This window comes from Equus przewalskii, chromosome 1, assembly GCF_037783145.1.
Source record: "Equus przewalskii isolate Varuska chromosome 1, EquPr2, whole genome shotgun sequence".
Taxonomy (NCBI): domain Eukaryota; kingdom Metazoa; phylum Chordata; class Mammalia; order Perissodactyla; family Equidae; genus Equus; species Equus przewalskii.
The window spans coordinates 106357595-106379707 of record NC_091831.1 but is presented as its reverse complement, the minus strand read 5'-3'; the positions used below and the strand labels follow the sequence as shown (position 1 = coordinate 106379707).

The 22113-nt window shown below is 46.1% G+C and overlaps 1 protein-coding gene across 3 annotated transcripts in view; it reads right to left on the bottom strand.

The window, feature by feature from the left end:
* LRRK1 (leucine rich repeat kinase 1) overlaps positions 1 to 22113 on the bottom strand; it is a 121204-nt gene that overhangs the window by 40371 nt on the left and 58720 nt on the right. For all 3 annotated transcript variants that reach the window (XM_070620299.1, XM_070620307.1, XM_070620316.1), the window contains 6 exons: positions 7083 to 7309; positions 5884 to 6011; positions 5631 to 5794; positions 4657 to 4794; positions 2018 to 2130; positions 613 to 689 (listed from right to left, as the gene is read on the bottom strand). In XM_070620299.1, coding sequence (XP_070476400.1) covers positions 613 to 689; positions 2018 to 2130; positions 4657 to 4794; positions 5631 to 5794; positions 5884 to 6011; positions 7083 to 7309 — 847 coding nt within the window. The remainder of the gene's footprint in view (positions 1 to 612; positions 690 to 2017; positions 2131 to 4656; positions 4795 to 5630; positions 5795 to 5883; positions 6012 to 7082; positions 7310 to 22113) is intronic.

Below are 22113 nucleotides of genomic sequence, written 5' to 3'. Positions count from 1 at the left end.
TCCCATGATATTAGTGCCCTTATAAGAAGAGACACCAGAGAGCTTGCTCTCTCTCTCTGCTATGTGAGACACAGCAAGAAGGCAGCCATCTGCAAGCCAGCAGGAGAGCTCTCACCAGGACCTAACCATGCTGGCACCCTGATCTAGGCTTCCAGCATCCAGAACTGTGAGGTAATGTTTCTGCTGTTTAAGCCACACAGGCTGTGGCACTTTGTTATGGAAGCTCAAGCCGAGTAAGATACTCCGGGAGCCTTGGTTTCCTCATCCGCAAAATGGGAAACCACAATCTATAGCTCATGTTGTAAGGCTTAAAGAAAGACTCGAACATATTTAACGTGTCTAGGGCAGTGCTCACACGCAGCAGGCCATCCCCACACAGCAGCTACTAGTCTCTGGACTGCAGACAGGAAAGGGGGTTTCAGGATACTTGCAGGCCACACGTGTGACACGAGCAATGGGCACAGTTCACTTCCAGCCTTTTCAGTCAAACGTGACCATGTCTGGCACTCCCACAGGGCATTGCAGGGGAAAGCCCCATAGAAGGGCGACCCCCTCCTGGTGGAGCAGGGAGCAGCCTGCCCAGCTGTCTCGCCTCCCAGCTCTGACACACACCTGGCTCAGTCCCTGAACGCTGGCGGCCTCTGGTGGTGAAAAAGGAAATCCGCTTTGTTTTAAGTCCGTCTTCATTTCTGTAGGGGCAAAAAACGTCAAAATTTGAGGAAAGCACGACAAAAACATTATTATTTTGGCTATGACTATACAATGCCAAAGCATGCAGAGACTCGGGAGAAAATTCCATCAGCAGGGTGTTTGGGCTCCCCGCAGCTGATGTGTAAGCCTCAATAGCTACTGCCCGCTAATTGCACCAGCTGTGCTCAGGAGTCTTTTGGGGGAAAAACATCCACAGAGGGTGATCTAACGCTGGCATGACTGGTGGTTTCCATTCTGGAGCTTTTCCATTTCAGGCAGGTGTGAGCTTTTCTGTGCCTGGCAGGAAGGCCCATTCCAGTGGCTGCTCCAGTTTATGCTGCACACGGGGGACTTCTCTTTGGGGTGTGAGTTCTGCTGAGACACTGCGGAAGTGGCCTTCAGCAAGTGAACCAGGAAGGCTGGTCTCCTGGGCCCCGAGGGTCAGCTGGGCTTGTCCCGAGATTTTCACCTCTTATTAGAAGACCTTGGGGGCACACTTTTTATTCTATCTAGGTATCGGTTAGTGATCGGCAAAAACTTTTGAACAGAATGAGAGGTTAGGCTGAAGTGAGGAGATTCTCTAGGAGCCTTTAAAAATTAGAAATGATGGGGCCGGCCCCATGGCGAGTGGTTGGGCTCGCACCTCCGCTTCAATGGCCCTGGGTTTCACTAGCTCGAATCCTGTGTGGACATGGCACCACTCATCAGGCCATGCTGAGGTGGCATCCCATGTACCACAACTAGAAGGACCCACAACTAAAAATACATAACTATGTGCCGGGGGGCTTTGGGAGAAAAAGGAAAAATAAAATCTTTAGAAAAAAAATTAGAAATGGGAGGATACTGTTATGGGCTGAATTCTGCCTCTCCTCCTTGAAACTCATATGTTGAAGTCCTGACCCCCAGGACCTCAGAATGTGACTGCATTTGGAGATGGGTCTTTACAGAGGTGATTAAGGTAAAATGAGGTCATGTGAATGGACTGTAATCCAATCTGACTGATGTCCCTATAGGAAGAGGAGATTAGGACACAGACACACACAGAGGGATGACCACGTGAGGACCCAGGGAGAAGGCGGCCATCTAAGCCATCTATGTGCCAAGGAGAGAGGCCTCAGGAGAAGCCAACCCTGCCGGTACCTTGACCTCGGATTTCCAGTCTCCAGAACTGTGAGGAAATAAATGTCTGTTGTTTCAGCCCCTCAAACAACGCGTGGCATTTTGTCACAGCAGCCCTAACTAGCTAACAGAGATGCCACCCCAAGCATCTACCCGACTGTAGCCACACACATTTCAGAAGCTGCCAGGGATGGAGACCCCTACTTACTTGCCGAACAGGTTTCTGGAGAGATCCAGTGTTTTGAGTTGTCTGCAGGTCCACTTCTCTTGAGGTGGCAGTGCCACCAGCTGGTTTCCCTGTAACCTCAAGAACATGAGGGTCTGGGACAGACAGAGAGAGGAAAAGATGCTGTCAAATCCCAAAGGTGAGGAGAACTGAAGAGCAAGGTCAGGTCCGTGACAGGGCAGCCCAATGAGTACAGCCCAGTCACCTTCACGGTGAGTCCAGGAGTGTCTGAGAACTCAGGAAGTTATACCAAACAGAGCAGACGGGACAATTTACAGGAGGGCCCTGCCTCCAGATCAGTGGGAGGCAATTATTCCAGAAGGAAAGGAGTCCCAGTACTTCTCAGTGTGGAGGCTTCTTAAGAATGATGACTATCTGTGGGTCTGTCTTGGGAACAGCAACTGACTCTGAAGGTCCTGGAGGCCTTGATGTCACCACGGGTGGGGGCACAGCATGATGCTGCCTTGGGCTGGCCCAGGTGATGCCCCAGACAGGGCAGGGTGGCAGCAGTGACACCGAGGGTGACCTCCCCAGTCCTGCTCCCTCTGCTGGCCTGGTGCCCCGGGCCACTGTTGTGCCTGCGGTGCTCTCGTTGACCGCCTGGCCCCTGCCCTCTATGTCCACCAACCTCATGCAGGCTCTGCAGGCAAACCCATCACCGAGGGGAAAGGCTCTGCCCTTGGACTTGTTACGCGTTTTACTTTAATGAGAGCATAGGGGGCAGATTATAACTCTTTCCTGACGTCATCCCCAGGGACACCAACTATTCCATCCACAATGGGGGTGGCTCAGGGGGGCCAGCAGGTCACCCCACTTTAATCCCCTGTGGGGGAGGGGAATTGGCCACTCCAAGAGATGTCTCTTTGGCATGAGGATTTTTTGGGTCTGGTTACTTTTAATAAACTGCAGACAGGAAAGAAACTCTGAAAAGCAGAGTTTACTTACCCTTTGTGAAGGGGAATGACTTTATCTCTAGACACTCTTAATCAATGCCAAAGGCAAGGACTTAAATCTGCATCTTGTTTACTGTACTTGTGTGGTAATCTCCTGTAACTGACTTCCCCACCCCCAACCGCCACCAACCTCCTCCTTTGTCTTTAGCTGAGGATGATATTTAAGGTGGGGGCTTCAGCCATTTTGGCAAGTTGCTCAGGTTGCCTGAGCCTCTCCCATGTATACATGTTATAAAGCTTTGTTTAATTTTCTCCTGTTATTCTGTCTCATGTGAATTTAATTCATTCTCTGGCCAGAAGAACCCACAGCGGGTAGAGGAAATGTCTTCCTCCCCTACACTCCTTACTCTGCACACTTTTGTCTTCCCCTTTGTGGAAGGGGTCCAGGCCAGCTCCCACCATCAGAATCAGGGGCAGCTCCTGCGGCCAGCCCATCCACTGAATGTCTTATTAGAGCCCTGCCCATGCCAGGCCCAGGACCAGCAGTGGGGTAGTGGAGGCCCTCCCTGACCCCCATCTGGAAGAGGAACATGAATTCCCACAGGGCTGAGTGGTCAGGTCCTGTACAGGGCTCTTTCCCTCTTGATTTGCTGCTTCTGGCTGCGGTGGGAACTGGAAACCGAGTCAGCTAGCTGTTGGTGTGAAATAAGAGGAAACAGACTCAGAACAGGGGACCTGTGCAGGGGCTCTTCCTCAAGAACAGAGGTTGGGCGGTGGATGTGAACTTTTGGCCAGGGGTGCCCCTGTGGATAATAGTGACTGGTCTTCTTACGCACTAGCATCCCCCTGCAATGGACACACCCAGAGGTCCTTTCTTTGCCTCTGTTTGCCCCAGTACCTGTGACTTGATGGCCCTCCTTCCTGAGCACATGCATGTTGAAGGGCCTTCGCTGCCTTTTAGGGATCCCTGGACGTGGGGGGCCGTGCACTGGGCCTTGGAGCAGAGCCCATGGGGCCAGGTGGCCGGCAGGGCAGCACTGGGGGCGGAGGTCTGTATGCTCAACCAGGGGCCGCCCTGTGGCTTCAGCAAACACACATCAGGCCTGGCTCTGGGGCTGGCCTGGGCGCCAAGTGAGGAATGAGCCATGCTCTGCCTTGAGAGGGTTGCATTTGAGTGGGGGAAAACAGACATAACCTGCAGTGAGAAAGCAGCCCCATGCTGTGGGGTAGGGAGGGTGGGCGGGGACACAAGGCTCTGGAAAAAGGCACTTTCCTGAATTCACGTCCAAAGAAGCTTCTAACCCCCAGGAATTCCAGTTCTGCCACCTCTGGGGAGGGAGGCAGGCACACGAAGGGCCCGCACGTCAGTGCTCCCTCTTCCTCATGCGCCGGCCACCTGGGGGGCCCACCCAGGAGCCGAGAAGGGGCAGAGCCAGGCAAGGTCAGGTAGAGGGGCTGGGGGCTGGGCTTACAATCGTCAACATTAAAGAAAGTCCTGGAGGATAAAAACCCATAATCCCACTGCCCTTGCATAGGTGTTCTCATTTTGCACGTTTTCTCTCAACCTCTGCTCATAACCAGGTATATTTTTGACAGTTAAACTTTTCTTTCAACCTTTTTTTTTCCTTTTGTCTCAGAAGCTCAGGAGAAGCACACAGACTTCACTGCAATATGGAGTGATTTTCTCACAAAAGCTGAAAACGACAAATAAAGGGCCATTAGACTCACGTCGAGCTGAAAAAGCCCCAGGGGAACTTCTTTGAGTTCGTTTTCTGAGAAATCGACATCCTTAAGATGATTTTTCCAAAAGATGGCCATTTTGTCTGGCAGAGATTCCAGGGCGTTTTTGGATGCTTTACAACATTTCTAGGAGTTTGACAAGAAAGAGAATGAGATATGAATTAGTTTTTTAAATGCAGTGGTGCCTATGAAAAAGACTGCTTCTGAATTTGATGTTAAAAATCAGACCATTACAATAAACCTCGAATAAATATGATTCAGTTAGTTGAGAGGTTACAAACTGTCATTGGCCCATTTTCCTGTCCCTGCTCCCAGGAAGGGACAGGAATGGTTTCCTGGGGGAGACAGGCGGCTCATAGTCCTTTCCCTTCCTTCCAGAGTGTCTGGCCCATTGTTCTTGGAAATAATGGGACAGTTCAGGACTGTGCTCTCGAGAGGAGCTAGTTTCCCACAAACATATGTTTAAGCTGGAAATGTTAATGCTAGTGATGGAGAATTTTCTGGTTTAAAACAAACAGCACTAAAACACAAATATTCTTCATGCTGTTCCCTTAGTTTTCACAAGCAAACTTCCCAAGAAGCAAAACCAGCGTTTAATTAGCAGTGCTATGGATGCAGGGCATTTCTTCTTCTTTTCTTTATTCTTATTTTATAGCTGTCCTAAGGGAACTGAACCCCCACTTTTGGGCAGAACTCATCCTGTGCGTTAACTGTGGACAGTTCTGTGGGTATTAAGGGTATGAATCTCAAGCCCAGAGCCAGTGGGCTGGCTTTCAGGTGAGTGACCCGCCCGAGACAGTCGGCTGCTGGTTGGTGAGTGACACTGCTCGCCTATACATGGGAACAACAATCCTGCTGCCCAGTGTGGCCGCCTAGGGGAGGAAGCGAGACAGCACCCGAAGAGTTCGGGGAGCAGAAGGGGGAAGCAGAGTGACTGCACCTTTCATGATTCCCATACTAACCAAAGGGCAGGCCCAGGCTTCTGGAAACACCTTCAGGTTGTTTCTAGAGACATTCAGACAATTGAGTGATTTGAAAGAATGAAGGAAAAGCGCAGGGAGTTCTGTCAATTTATTGTCAGAAATATCAAGTTCCTGTAGCTTCCGCAAACCAATCCAGTTAGTGGCTGGGGAAAAAGAAAGGTATGAATTGGTAAAAATATCCTATTAAGAAAAAAATGACAAATGAAGTCAGGTCACTGATGATAAAACATACCACTTTCTTCTTCAAACAATTTTTCTAAATAATTTTTTGACGCTGTCAGTTTTTGAAGTTTTGAGAGGTGCAAGAATCCTGGCGGGAGATGGGACAGCTTGTTGCTGGAAATGTCAACTTCTAGCAGCCTGTGGTTGGGGGAGAAGTCAGTCAAGGCATCAGAAGAAAGAGGTGAAGCACCATTGTAACATAGCTCTCTGTAAACGTATTTCTCTCTTCCTCCTTGCACAAGGCTAAAGAGGGTACATTGAAAATGCAGTAATACGATTTTTAATCATTGCATTAACTGTTACCATGTCCTGTGTAGACAAAGTAAGTCAAATCTCTCTCGGGCTGACCCTGGTCTCACTGACTGGTAGGGATGTGAACCTTTCTCATGTATGTGACAGCGAAATGAGCAGGTGCCCTGAGAGCTGCTGGAAGACCACAGAGCGGGGCTTTTAACTTTTCAGACCCTCGATGGCCCCGGTTAAGGACCTCCACTTGGACGGCACCTGGTCTTTAATTTTTTGTCTGTGGGCTTCCCCATGGTTCCTGCTGACCTTAAGCTCTTTCTAATGTTCTTTCTTTCTTCACTTAGAGGTTTAGCTTTTGAAATCAGCTCAAATCCTTTAGGGAACAAGCTTTGCAAGTATGTATCATCAACACATCAGGGAGGGTAAGGTCCTTCCCCTTGCCGCGAGGCCTCAGGGGGAAGGCTCAGACCTCTTCCAGGCTCCCAAAGCAGGAGACAGGAGCTGCCTACACGCCCACCTGCTGCCAGAGCCCTGCAGGGTTAACTCTTTCTCTGAGGACCTTCCCACTTTCCTGGGAGGCGGGATAAGAGCTGCTGCCTCTGGGCCCCACGGCCTCCGCCAGCCCATAAGTTTTCAGGCCCCCTCCTCTTTTTCCTGTCTGCGTCCACAAGACTGGGCATCTCAGGCAAGCGGGTGCACGTGGCTGCCAGTGAGCAGTGTAAATATGGGCCAGACAAACCACCCCTCTGGACCTCTCTGTGTTCACCTGGAAAGGAAGCGGAGACCTTGTTCCCAAGTGCTTGCACAGGGGCAGGAAGAACTTCCTTCTCCCATTTTAGCTGCAAATTTGTTGTGAAAATGACTAACTACAATTAGGGAACACATGCAGGAGGAGGACCGTGGTGGCAGCCAGGGCACAGAGCCTGTTCTCCCTCGGGGGGCCTGCGCGGGGTGGGAGCCCACCTGGAACAGATGATCTCATCTGATGACTGCACACTGGGCAGTTCCCCCAGGTGGTTGTCTGAGAGGTTCAGCTTCCGGAGGTTGATGAGTCCCCAGGGGATGACCGAGGGGAGGGAAGCCAGGCAGTTGGCAGAAAGGTCCAGCTCCGTGATCTGGCAGGAGATGTCTATGAGCCAGTCTAGATCCACCCAGGGCAACTTGAGGTGGGACCATTTCACACGAAGAGGCTGGGTGTTGGAGAAAGGGAAGAGCACATGTGGCGGTGAGCACAGGGCCAGTGTCGACTTGGAATAAAACAGTGACTCATTCAAGCGGGAGTGTGTCTGCTCATCTTAGCTGGGGTCCCAAGATGCTGGGACCACGTCCCTCCCGTGGCCGGCACTGAGGAGGGACCTATTCCCATCTGGACCTGCATCTCTCAGGTCATCTCTACACGGCTCCAGCTACTCACTCTCCAGCCTCTAGAGGGAGCACGTGGGTTCAGTGTCACCTTTTACAGGGCAGATCACAGCCAGGCAGGAAGTGCAGCAGGAACGGCCCCTGCTCTGTACAGAGGAGGCCATGCAAACTTGGAGGCGCCTCCCCAGACTGGAGAAGGCTGAGACCCAAACCTGGGTCTTCTGCCCTCCCTTCAGGGCTCTCTTCCCTGTGATGGAGCTGCTGCCGCCTGCAGCTGCCTGCACCACGCCAGGCTCTACACTGGGTGCTTGTGGACAGGCTGCCTCCAAAGTGAGAGATGAGTATGCAAACAGACCATGGCCAGGCCGTATGTGAAAAGAGAACTATGACCCAAAACCTGCAGCAACCTTCCCAGGAAACCAAGCCCCTTATCTGTAATAACAGCCCAGGAAGAGCTGAGGGCATACGATGAAGAGAAGAAAGTCTCTTTAACACATGGTGCTGCTAAAACTGGACAGCCACATGAAGAAGAATGAAAATCGACCATTCTTTTACACCAGTCACAAAAATAAACTCAAAATGGATCAGAGACTTAAAGGTAAGACCTGAAACCATAAGACTTCTAGAAGAAAATATAGGCAGTACACTCTTTGAGATCAGTCTTAAAAGGATCTTTTTGGACACCATGTCTTCTCCAAAAAGGGAAACAGTAGAAAGAATAAACAAATGGGACTTCATCAGACTAAAGAGCTTCTTCAAGGCAAGGGAAAACAAGATTGAAACAAAAAAACAATCCACCAACTGGGAAAAAATATTTGCAAATCATATATCCAACAAAGAGTTAATCTCCATAATATATAAGGAACTCACACAGCTCAATGACAAAAAAATAAAACAACCAGATCAAAAAACGGGCAAGAGACATGAACAGACATTTCTCCAAAGAAGATATACAGATGGCCAATAGGCACATGAAAAGATGCTCATCATCACTAATCATCAGGGAAATGCAAATCAAAACTACACTAAGATATCACCTTACACCTGTTAGAATGGCTAAAATAATCAAAACAAAAAATAACAAATGGAGAGGATGTGGAGAAAAAGGAACCCTCATGCACTGCTGGTGGGAATGCAAACTGGTGCAGCCACTATGGAAAACAGTACGGAGATTTCTCAAAAAATTAAAAATAGAAATACCATATGACCCAGCCATCCCACTACTAGGTATCTATGCAAAGAACTTGAGATCAGCAATTCAAAAAGCCCCATGCACCCCTATGTTCATTGCAGCATTATTCACAATAGCCAAGATATGGAAACCACCTAAGTGCCCATCAACTGATGACTGGATAAAGAAGACATGGTATGTATATACAATGGAATACTACTCAGGCCTAAAAAAGGATAAAATCATCCCATTCACAACAACATGGGTAGACCTTGAGGGTATTATGTTACATGAAATAAGCCAGATAGAGAAAGACAACCTCTGTATGGCTCCACCCACACATGTAAATTAAACATATGGACAAAGAGAACAGATTAGTGGCTACCAGGGGAAAGGGGGCTGGGAAGTGGGCACAAAGGGTGAAAGGGTGAAGAGATGCACCTACAATATGACTGACAAATAGTAATGTACAACTGAAATTTCACAAGGTTGTAAACTATCATAATCTCAATAAAAACCAAAAAAAAAAAAAATAGCCCAGGAAGGCAAACTTATAGGAGGGCAGATGGCTATCTCTAGTAACAATCCAGGAAGCTCAAGAATAACTTCTGTAACCATGGGCCCCGAATGGCCAGGACTTGATTAATAACTGACAGCTTCCCTAGGCTTTGTCCCCACTTCCAACTTAGACCAACCCAGAGGAAGCCAAATATGCACCCCGACCAATCACGTGGGACACCGCACCTCTAGTTGGCTGCCTGCAGCTTCTCCATCAGCAGCCTCCATCAGGGCACACCTGAAGCCTTCCCTTTTTTCCCCTGTGAAGCTCTCCCACTGCTCTGTCTGCCTTTGAGTCTCTGCCAAAACGCAAGTGCCGATGGCCGACTCTCTTGCTACCTCAAGCTCTGAATAAATCGCCTATGCTTTTCTCATTTGATTGGCCTTTGTTTATTTCCACAGGTGAGAGTCAGAAAGCCTGGTGGTTTGGTTCGCTGGTGTCGCGTGGTAAAGAGACCTAGTTAAATATACATGAACAGGCTTTTCTCTTTCTTCTTGAGTATCAAAGAATTTGGGGCTCAATTAGGTTTCTGGGAGGAAGAAATTGGCTTTTTGGCCTGTTTCTCCAAAGCAGTTGGAAATCCGTATCAGAAAATTAGAGAAACAAAACTGAGTGCTTCGCAAATGGGAAAATGCTACAACCAGGCGGACGGTGGGAAAGACACCAATAACATGGGATGTTTGCTTTCAAAATTGGCAGCAGCAGACAGACCTCCTTATCTGGCCAATAGATGGCGATGTGTGTCTTGTCTTTGTCTTCCTTGGCTAAGTAGCCAGGATTGGAAAGGCTGGGTCTACAACACTCTCTTAGAGCTCTCATCCTTGAACCAAGGGGATGAGGGACTCTGTCTCTGTCTGTCTGTCTCTCTCTCCATTCACCTGGATGAAGAGGGATGGGAGATAGCATACTGGATTTGGGGACAAGAGAATGAAGTTTTAGACTCAGTTGATCTTTTTTTTAGACAAGTCACTCTACTGCTTTGGGTCTGTTTTTATTATCCTTAATGTTTCCTCTCACGATTTTTTGCTTTGAAAAGTTTCAGAACCGCAGAAAAGGTGGACTAGAATACCCATTCATCTATCCCTCACCTAGATTTACCACTTGCTAATATGTTGCCACATTTGCTTTCTCTCCTTTCTCTCTCCACACATACTTTTTTTTTTTGGCTAAGGAAGATTTGCCCTGAGCTAACATCTATGTTAGTCTTCCTCTATTTTGTATGTGGGTTGCTGCCACACCATGGCCAACATCAAGTGGTGTAGGTCTGTGCCCAGGAGCTGAACCCAGGCTGCCAAAGCAGAACATGGTGAACTTAACCACTAGGCCATGGGGCTGGCCCCACACTTTTCATTTTTTGCTGAATCTTTTGCAAGCAATCTTGGCACCGCACCCCTAAATACTTCAGCATGTATCTCTGAAGAACAAGAATTTTTTCCTACATGACAACCATATACTTATCATTTCCAAGAAATGAAATCAATACAGTATCATCAAATCCAGTCCATGTTCAAATATTCCCAATTATCCCAGAAATGTCTTTTATAACTATTCTGTGTCCTGATCCAGGATCCCATCAAGAATCACACATTGTGTTTAGTTGTCATGTCTCTTTACTTGTTTTGAATCTAGAAGAGTCCTCATGCTTTTTTATGTCTTTTTCAACTTTGGCATTGCAATTTTTCACGTCATTCCAGTTGTCTTGTGGAATATCCCATAATCTGAATTTACTCAATTGTTTCCTATTGTTTAGATTCAAGTTAAGCATTTTTGGCAAAAATCTCAGACAATGTTGAGTCTTACCCATGGAACCCCACCAGAGGGCATCTGACGTCAGGTTACTCCTTGAATGGTGATGCCAAGTCTGACCCCTTGGTTAAGGTGGCGTCTGTCAGATAGAGCCCTCCTTTGTTAAGGTACATTTTACGCTTTGTGATTAACAAGCAGTCTGTGGGGTGATATCCTGAGCCTAGCGAATATCTTGTGTTCCTACATCATTTCACCCAATAGTTTTAGCATCTTGGCCTGACTCAATTAGTACATTCGTGGTTGCAAAGTGGTGACTTTTCTAAAACCACCATTCCTTCTACATTTGTTCCCTGGCATTCTTCCATACAGAAGGGTGCCCCCCACTATCTGCTCCTTTTAAGTATCACTATGGACTCATGGATTCCGTTTTATTCTAAGCATTATAATTCATTATTATCATTATTTCTTTTGATGCTCAACTAGTCCCCAATTTGGCCAGTGGGAGTCTCATCAAGGGGGCTCCTGGGCTCCTCTGACATATCCCTATCACTCTGGGGCACTTCCTTACTTCCTGGCAAAACAAGATGTTCCAGTCTCCTCTGGTACTTTCCAAGCCCCAGCCCTGGAATCAGCCCTGACTCCCCTTAGCAGAAAACGGCATTTAGAAACCAAGATCTGGGGGTTAGGTATGCTCACTGGTCCTGGGGAGTCACTGCTTCTTGGCCCATTGATCCCACACCGCTCTGTATTTAACATGAGTGCCTTCTGATGCCTCCAATCCAAAGCCAGTCACATAGGCGTCTTCCTAATCTTTCCATAATTCATAATCATATCATTCTTCACCTTGTTACTGTTGGTTTTAATCTGTTAAATAAGCATTTTGGACCAGATGATGCCCAGATCACTTCTGGACTCAGGATTCTTTCTGGCTTGTGGTGGTGAGGACAGTGGCCTCCCATGGGGGACCTTGGGGTAAGTATGACAGCCAACCTAGGAGTGGGCTGAGAGGAAGGTGGCCCTGCCAGTCTTTGCAATGCCAAGTCAAAAAAGGCCCTCCAAAAGCCTGGCTGCCTCCTCTTCCTGGGTTCTTGGAGGCGCACCCAGGCCCCGGGCCCAAGGCCGGACAGCTAGACACAAAGCCAAAGGGTCTAGATTGCGGTCTGACCCTTTCCACTCGCCCTGTGTGGCCATTCTGGTCATTCAATATCAAATGGATTGGGCCAGAACTGAAACTGCAGCTAAATGCAAGACGAAAAGGAGGCTAGTTTGGGCTTTGATTTTAAACAACAAATCTTAGGTGTCTATTGAAAGTTTTATAAATAAAATTCTGTAGGACTATAAAAAAAAAACCAACAGAAATGAATCAGATTGTTATTGTGACATGAATCAAATACGGTACAAACGAATCTGACCTCCTTGGGGGATCAGCTTAGTGATGCTGTCCTGACAATGGCATTTCCCTCCTGAATCTCCTCTATGTCCTCTGAGCCTGGAGCTGCAGCCTAGAACTGCATAAGGAGCGAGGGTTTGACCTTAGGAGACCCAAGCCCTGTGGCTGCTTAACTAACTCTGTGGAGGACGTTGGCAAGTCTCGGTGGACAGGGGTACTTTCTCAGGCTCTGTCCGGCTCAACTCCCCTTATATGAACCTGCCCACTGATTTTGTGCTGCACTAACTCAGCCCAAGGGTCGTCTCCTTTGCCCAGCAGGCGATGTGGCTGTCCACAACCTAGACTGTGTGCGCCTCCAGTGCACGGCCTTGTCTTTCTCTGAAGTTCGGCTGCATGCCTAGCATGCAGCAGACACTAAATGAATGTTTGTGCGCTGAAGAGAATCAAGTCACCGAGACCTGTGATCCATTCATCACACCTCTAACCAGACTGAGCATCCTAAAATATCCAGGTCAGCTCAAAACGCTTCCACCTTCCCCCACCCCCACCCTGCCTTTAGCAGAACATCTTAACCCCTTCCCTGGGCAGCCCCACGCCTCCAAAATCTGCCCCAACCACTTTCCAACTTTATGTCTCACTGTTTCCTCTAAGACCTCTGCCTGCCCTCTGCATTCCTGCAGGCAGATAGATGGCTTGTGAGGTTAACAATTTGTTCTAGGTAGAAGAAATTGGGGGCTGGGCACACTCCTTAAGCAGAGGATTCAAGGCCAAGGGGAAACTGCCATTAACCAGAAGCTGCCTGTTCATAAATGAATCACAGGGCTCAGAAAGTGGACCCAACGCTGAAATTCATAGGAAGGCTCTGGGGCCTGAGGGGGTATGGCCTCGCTGTCAGTAATTGGCTGGCCAATGTGCCAAACGGCTGCCGGTTGCTCTGCAGCTGCAGATGCTCTCCCTGGTATATGGGTTGTTATGGTGATGGGAGTATTTGGTAGGAAACACAAGCTTGTGGGCCTGGAGCTAAGAGAGCTTGTGCAAAAGCTTACTTCTGAGAGTTTGCCTCCTTCAGATGGTGGGTGTCATGAGGTCACTCAAGGATCCAAGATTCTGTAGGCTGGACTGGCCTCTATCTTCACACTCTGTCCTGCCACTGTGATGAAGGGGAAAGAAACCCTCTCCTGCCTCTGAACCCTGCTCTGTCTTCTCTCTTCTGGAACTCATGGCCCTCCTCGCTCCCGTCTAAGTCCTACTAATCCTGCAAGCCCTGGTGCAAGGACCACCTTCTTCACCCTAAATTGGAGTCCATGTGTTACCACCCCCACTTATATAACAGGGACGCCATCTTGCTTAACTTGTGTTCATACATTCATCAGCATTTACTTGAATACTGCTGGCAAAGCCATTCTGTCAGGCACTGGGGCAGATTAGAGATGTGGATGCTACAGATAGAAGCAACGCTCAGAGAGTTTATGGTTCAGAGAGAAGAGCAGTATGTGTGTGTGTGTGTGAGTGAGTGTACTGAACGTGGATCTGGTCACCCTGACTCATGGGTTTCTTGATCTTCATGGACTATGAGCATATGATGTTGACCACAAAGCCAAGAAAGAACACCTGTTGGGAAACCTCGTGTGCTTCCTTTTGGGGCATTGTTTTATCAGAAGAAATCATCAATAAGAAGTGAGCAGCTGTGTGTGCCTCTGAATTCCCCAGACATGAGGAAGAAGAGGAAGCAGACACTGCCAGTTCCTAAAATGGAGCTCTTTCTAGGTCTCATGCCCACCAGAGTTTCTGTAGGGTTGACATTTGTTCAACGCAAGCCCCAGAAGAAGTTGTAAAAGCAGAAGTCTGCAAACATGATGACACACTCAGAATGTGGACACACTTGTGAAGACTTCTGGGCTGGATGGAGGTTGAAAAAAAGTGTAAGATTTCTACCTGGACTTGGGTTAGTTTGAAAACTTTCATTTACAAAACTTCTTTTCCTTTTAGTGCACAAACATTACAGGGTACTCAGATGTTTACAAAGCAGCAGAGAGGAAGGAGCAAGAATGCACAGTGAAGAAGGTGGCAGGACACTGGACAGCAAAACCTAGCCAGGCAAGCCCTGAGGCCCTCATTACTAATTTGTGTTTAGTCCAGGCGGGATCACAATAAACAAGGTTTCGAGGGAGAGAGGCCAGCAATTGTATAATTAACTCCATGCACACTGGACTGCAAAATCAAAGACAGCTGCACGCGGAGACCCCACCAATTCAACAGTGCCGTGGTTGAGGCATACCCACTCTGGAGCAAACAGATGGAGAATGTGCTTGTGTTTGACCTCAAGCATGCACCCTTTAGATTTCAGGCCAAAGAGGAGAAAGTAGTGCTCTCCTAGAAGGCACGGTGTGCTGACTTAGGAAATTTGTTTTCCGAGGCAGTGGCAGTGACTAGGGCCAGTTCAAGCAGGATTGGATGTACTTAAGGGCATTTGGCTCTTAATGCAGAGTGATGTTTGGGGGTGCTTCTGTGTAAGAAAGGTCTCCCTGTCTTGTGATGCAGCTTGTGGTCCAGGAGGACAATCATCCACCTTTACACAATGCTTCTTGAAATCACTGGACATAAAATATCACGGTGAATGAGCCACGGGCTCCAATGACATCTCTTATGCTTTTATGTTAGTGCAACCCTTAATGGTTGAAGAAAAATAATTGTTAAGTGAAGGACTGGAGTCTATTGCTTTTAGCATGGCTTTTAACCTTGAGAGCTGTGGGCTGGCAATCAGGATTGGAACAGACACAGAGAAGGATTCTCTGCTGTGATGGCAGGGTGCATACCTCTGCGATCTTGTTAGGTGGAGAACAGCCTCACCAGAGTGGAGTTCCAATGGTACCTCCTCGCTAGGTCTCTACTGAGTACACAAAGCAGAATTCATCCCTCTGCTCTCCGTGCTCCCAACTCATTGCTCCTGTGACCTATGGTTAACGGGGTAAGAATCTTCCCGCCTGGAGACTGTAAGTCCCTTGAGGGGACAGACGAGAGCTCAATGACAGCAGGGCATGATGCATGAAAGCAGTCAATAGAATTAGTCTACTCAATCAAGACACACATGTAAAAGTGAGGGGAAATACATAGAACATTATAAAACGTATTCATGAATCCTTGGCCCATAAAAAACCCAAGCCTTTCTTTTGGTTGTTGAACAAAGATTCCTGGGATGATGGCAGAGGGTGCCTCCTCCTTGTTGAACCAGCCAGGAAGACAAGAGCCACCTTCTAGTATGTGTAGGAGCAGTCAGAGCAACCAGACAGTTAAGATGAAAAAGCAGCGGGTCTAATCTAAACAGAGCAGAGTCACTAAAAGGCCTGAAGAAGGAGCCAAAAGAAACTCTAAAAACAAAGATGCTCAGAGTGGCAGAGCCAGTTGCAGAATCTGAAGATGCATCTCAGGTTACCTGAGTGATGTCGATGATTGTAGCAGGGAAGAAATATGGCGGCAGAAGGGGGTCTGTGGATGGATGCCAATAAGTTGGGGGTAAATTCCAAGCCTGCAAATGTTCTCCAGGAATCCAGACCATCAGAGGATGCCCTACATGACAGGGATTCAGCCGGACAGAGGATCCGCACACTGGTGACAGCAGCTCTGCCCCAGCCTCCTTGTGCATGCACGGGCTACGACAAACGAAACGGAATATGCCCGCTGTCCTTGCCCCCTCCACGCGGGGATTCCAACACCTACTGCTCAAGTCCCTGCACTCTGGTGGGGACAGGCTCTCAAGGAGAGAGGGGACATTTAAAATGGAAGGATGACCTTGACTGGCCAACTGCACGTGTAAGCAAGGTGGCCATGGCGGGTGGAACCAGGCCAAGGGCAATGGAGTAAGGGGCTCAGAAATGGTGTTATGGGTGGAACTGTGTCCCCCTCAAAAGATATGTTGAAGTCCTAACCCCCAGTACCTCAGAATATGAGCTTAAATTGGAAATAGGGTCTTTGCAGAGTGTAATCAAGTTAAAAATGAGGTCATCAGGGTGGGCCCTCATCCAATATGACTGACGTCCTTATGAAAAGGGGAGATTTGGACAGAGACAGACACATGCAGAGGGAAAACAATGTGAAGACACAGGGAGAAGATGGCATGTAGCTGGAGTGAGGGGTCTACAAGCCAAAGAATGCCAAGGGTTACCAGCCAGCACCAGAAGCCAGCAAGAAGCAAGGGAGGGTCCTTGCCTGAAGGTGTGAGAGGAGCACAGCCCGCCAACACCTTGATGTTGCACTTCCAGCCCCGGAAATTGAGACAATAAACTTGTGTTATTCTAAGCCAACCAATTTTTGGTACTTTGTTATGGCAGCACTGAGACAGATGGCAATGAGTCAAGTCAAGATAGGAGAAGTCAAGACCTGGGAACCTGGAACATTCCATTGACAGAGGCCCACAGATTACAAAAAGAAAAGAGAGAAACAGATTCTTGAAAGCCAAAAGGATGCCTGTTGAGATAATTAGATTAGAAATATAACAAAAAGATGAGGAAAAGGACAGAAAAGCCAGTCATTAAATTAGGGAAAGCCTGTGAGGACTCTACGGTATAGAAGGAGAATTTCAAAAAGGACCTGAGAATACTAACAGAAGCAAGGGAAGGGAGAGAGAAGACAAAAGCGTGTCTGCTAAAAATACCGCAAATATCAGAATTAGCAGTGGTTAGCTACTAATATAACTTAAACAAACAAAAAAAGGAGATATTACCATAGAAATTAGATCAATGAGAAATACAAGTACAAAAGTAACTTACAAGACAAATGTATAATGGCCTTTTAAAGAGCAGCCTGGAACAACCGTTGCCTCCAAGGGCACACTCAAGACCAGATGCTGTAGGGGAACCTTCTGGAAGCTGGGCTGTGACTGCATGCCAATACCTTCTTGGTGACTCTTTGCAATGCACACACAGCACTTTCATGCCCACTTTTTCAATGGACTCTCACAGGAACCCTGTAATGTCGGGCACAGTTTGCACAGAAGGAGCCTCAGAGAGGTGACCTGCTCAAAAGTAGGAAAACCAGGATCACAATTCAGGTGCCTGATGCTCTGTCTGGTTCCTTTCTACCGTATCACCATGTTCACATGGTCTTGGAAAAGCTGATACAGTTTCAAAGGCATTAGGAGAGAGAACTATAGTGATAAAGACACTTAACCAACCACAACCCCAAATACAACCATGCTAAATCTTTATGTTGCAACGCAGGATCAAATACATAAATGAAAAACTAATAAAAATTCAGGAAGAATATGAACAGAATATGCTAGATCAAATATGCAAAAAATTAATAGAGGAATCATAAAGCTACACGACACAGTAACAGTGGGAGTTCACCAAATGGTAGGAGTAGGAGAATGAATTCTGTCTTCAAATAGATATGAACTTGCACATAAATTGATTACATTCTGAGTATGAAGGAAAAGTAAATAGGAAAAAGTAAAAGGAGAAAATGGAGGGGAAAAAAGGCAAGTCTCTATGTATCTCATTCCTAGAGAGAGGCAAAGTCAAGGTAGAAACCAATGATGAAAGCAGAATTGAAGAGTGTCCCATTATTTAGACAGTAAAAATTCCCTTTTAAGTAAAGCTTGGGTGGGAGAGAAAAACCAATTCACAACAGCAGAATGTATTTTTAGAACAATAAAAGCATCACAAGTAATGGAAAAGAAAACACACAGCTCTGATTGCAGTCACGAAAAATAAAAAGTGAAACACATTAAAAGGCCGTGCCCCACTTAGAATGGAAAGCTAAAGGAAGCAGGAAAATGAGAACAATTAGACCAACCAAGAATAGAAAAACCAAGATGAAGTAAAAACAAGGAAGAGGATAAATAAAACCAATTCAAGCATCTCTGAAAAAATAATAAAGTTGATACTCAAGTGACTAAATTAAAAATGAAAGAAAATGTACCTTAATAATCTGGGAAGGGAAATGACAATCTAACAAGCAATGCAGAAACAATGTTTAAATGACGGGAAATGTTGTCCTTAGCCAGACCTAACATTACCAAATAACGATGCTGAGATGAGAGATTTCCTTACAAAAATAAAAATTCTCAAAGTGACACAATAAGAGAGAAAATAAAATAATGTGCATGAGAGAAACAAACACAGAAAATAGAGAATCACTCCCTAAAGGCTCCTCATTCAATACAATTTTTTCAATCAAATCTTTCAAAGAACAAACAGTCCCTATGTTACATAAATGTTTCCTTCACAGAGGACTCACTTCATTTTATCAGTCAAAACGAGTTACTTTGCAAGAGCCATTAAAATTTTAGGCCAATTACGTATGCACATGGATGCAAAAACTGAACAAAATCTTCTCTAATAGAAATCAACAACTGAACTCAAAGATTTAAGTTCTGAGGCCAAGAAAGACCTACCCAAAGAAAATAGCCTCATGCGAACTTAGGAAAGTCATCAGCACACTATGTCAAAGGAAAGTGGACCTCTTTTAATCATCTGAATGCCAAAAAGTGTTTAATTACATTTATCACTTTTTCTTCACTAAAATTCTTTAAAATAGGTATAGAGGGTTTTTTTTTTTTTTTTTAAAAAAAGAAAACATTGTGCTTTTTTTTTTCCAGTAGTATTTTAGTCATTCCTTTTAAAAATAGGAAGCTTACAAGAAATCTCCCATCACTAGTTCCAACTTAAGAATGTTGCCAATAGCTATTTGAGAGAGAGAGAAAAAAGTAAGAAATAAAAGTGTCTGCAGTTAACTAAGCTATCTAACATACTGTTGAGAGAAACTCAGTTTCCTCAACTTTTAAATAAAGACAAAAATTTCTACCTTGCAGGACTGTATAGGAAATTACAGCAGAATGTTTGGCAAAGTAATTTGTTAGCTATTAAAGTCCTATGTAAACAGAACGGAGGTTACTGCATATATAAAATTTCAACCATCCATGCATCCATCCACCTATCCATCCATCTACCCACCCATCCATGCATCCACCTATCCACCCATCCATGCAATTACCCATCCATCCATCCATCCATGGAACCCCCCATTCATCCTATTCTAGGCCCTACTCTAAGGGGCAAACACAGAGTGAGCAAAATTGGCCAAGTTCCCTGCTTTGGGGAAGCTTCCAGTCAAATGGGGAATTGACATTAAACAAGAATATTACCCAAACAGACAACCCCGAACTTTGTTAAGTGCTATGAATAAAATGGACAGGAAGCTCTGAGAGACATAAGGGGAGATCTGACCAGGCCTGTGGGTTAAGAAAGGCCTTCCTGAGGATGTCGTGTGGGGCTAAGATTGGGAGAGCGTCCTGGGATCAAGGAGCGGTGGTGTGCTGAGTGCTGAGGAGACAGGCACTCTTTTTCCTTGCTCTCTGGTGTCCACCTGCAAGTACAGCATGGAAGGTATAAGTTTCCCCTGCTACTGGACATTTGGCTTTCTTTCCCCTAGTTTCTTCTTATAAAGAGCAGTGCTTTGGCAATGTCTGTGGCTATTGTGTTTTTTTTTTTTTGAATTAAGTCCTAGAGGTATCTTTCAGAAAGGAAATACCAAATTTGGAACAATTCACTGGGAGAAAAGAGTTTTATAGCTTTTGTCACATGATACCAATTACTTTCCACCCATATGGAACCAATTTACAACAGTGCCAGGAGCAAGGCATTGGTGTGCCCACTTCTGTACGACCCTGCCAAGTGTCTTACTCAGCATTTATATTTATTTTTGCCAGTTTAATAGGTATGTGACAGTACTTTCAAGCTGTTTTAATTTGAATTTCTGTAATTGCCAATAAGGCTGTATGTTTCCATGCCATGATTTACTATCTGTGTTTTCTTATTTGTAAATTAACTGTTCATTTCTCTTAACTTCTTACCCAATGGCACTTGTGAGCCATGTGATGGCAAGGGCTGTGGTTCTGGCTTGGTCACTGCTGAGTCCTAAGGATCTGGTAGGTGATCTATAAACAGTGGCTGAATTAAATGCAATTATCAACTGACATATAATTGTATCAATGACTTATTTTGGATTTAAGTTTCTGTCAGTTCTTTTTTTCAAATATATTCAATTGATTTTCTTCTTTACATTTCTTTTTGAAATTATATTTTACTATAAATAATTTTGCTTTAACATATAAATACATTCATCTTATTTCTGATTATATATCTTTGTACATCTGTATATATCTTAAAAATCTTGAAACATAATCATCTCCCTTTTATAACTTGGATAAACGTGCTTTAAAAAATATATTCTGATGAGTTTCCAATGCTTAACTCTTATCTCTCTGGAATTTATTTGCATCATTATGAATGTAATTCTCTAGGCCGATATCTAATAGTTCCAATGACACTTAATAATGTTTCTTCTTCTCTCTTAATGTTTTCCTGTTGTGTTTTCTAGTTTGCTACCTAAGTTCAAATAATACTTTTACTATTTCTGCATTTCTATTTTATTAATAATTTTCTCCATTTCTAACTGAATACAAGTGGTTTATACAACTGCTGCTTTATATTATGTCTTAAGATCCACCATGCATACCTACTTGAAAGATCATACAGAGTACTTGCTCACTTATTCTACTATGTGACCTTTGCTGTCTGTTCTCAAGTTCTAGGAAGCACTAACCACGTGGGTAGTGTCACAGTGGGGATTCTATTCATGGGGAAAGCACACAAACAGACCATGAGGGCAAAGAAAGGTTCGGTATTTGGAAACTAGAGAAAACAGATACATGTAGAACACTCAGGTAAATTCTTCGCCAGGGCACAAGAAAAGTGGACTTGATGGAAAGAGATCTGGAACAGTCTGGAGTTTGATTTCATGACTTTCAGAGGACTTTTTCTTCCTCTCACACACGTGAGTGGCGAAAAGTCTGGGCCACAGGCAGGCAGAGTCTGCTCCTAGTGCTGTCTCTTACCCACCGGGGACCTGCTGCTCCAGAGAAGGCCCATTCCCACATCTCCTACATGACACAGCACTGCCAGCTGTGAGGAGGGTGTTAGGAACCAAGAAGGTGGCAATGTGTGCATGTGGAAACGCTCTAGAAAGCATAAAACTCTAGAAAGCATAAAACCTTGCACTGAACATTAGGACAAGGATGTTCCCCAGATGCCTTAGTGTCCCTCAGAAAGGGCTGCCTGCCCATGGCACGTGAGGAGCTCTCGGGAGCAGGCAGCCCCTCCCTCAGCTGCCTCCATCAGCTGCTCACGAAGGCCCCAGCAAGGGCCGAGAGGCCGTGTTTGCTGTGTCCTACCCCTTCCGGGCATCCTGCAGATACTAGTCCACCAGATCATGCAGATGGAGAAAGGCTGCTTCAGCTCCAAAAATGTGCAGCCGGGATGCTGGTGCTTGGGCACAGACACAGGCATCTGAATGGTGGGTGACCAGGAATTTTTAAGGTACATAAGCCAGAGCTAATCCAAAAATTGACAATATAATAATAAATGTTCCTCTCTAGGTTAGCTGCCAGATTTGAAATCATTAAGGACTTTTAAAAGGAAATTAATAATTTCCCCATTGGCTTGTTTCAAAATTAATTTCAGCTCCTGTCTACTTCAAACACTCACAACTGCCCCAGCGAGCCCTTGGGCTTGACCCCCTAACTGCTGAGTGGAGGCGAACACTGTGGTTGTTCCAGGACCCGCTGAGGCCTCTCCTGGCATTGCTGAGTCTTCCTGCTCCTTTCTGGGTGTGTCAGCATCAAAGTGTTGTTATTTCTCAGGGCAACAGAGCAAACATTGACAGGACGTTCACCACCAACAGGCTGTCTCGTTAAAGGTTCAGGCGA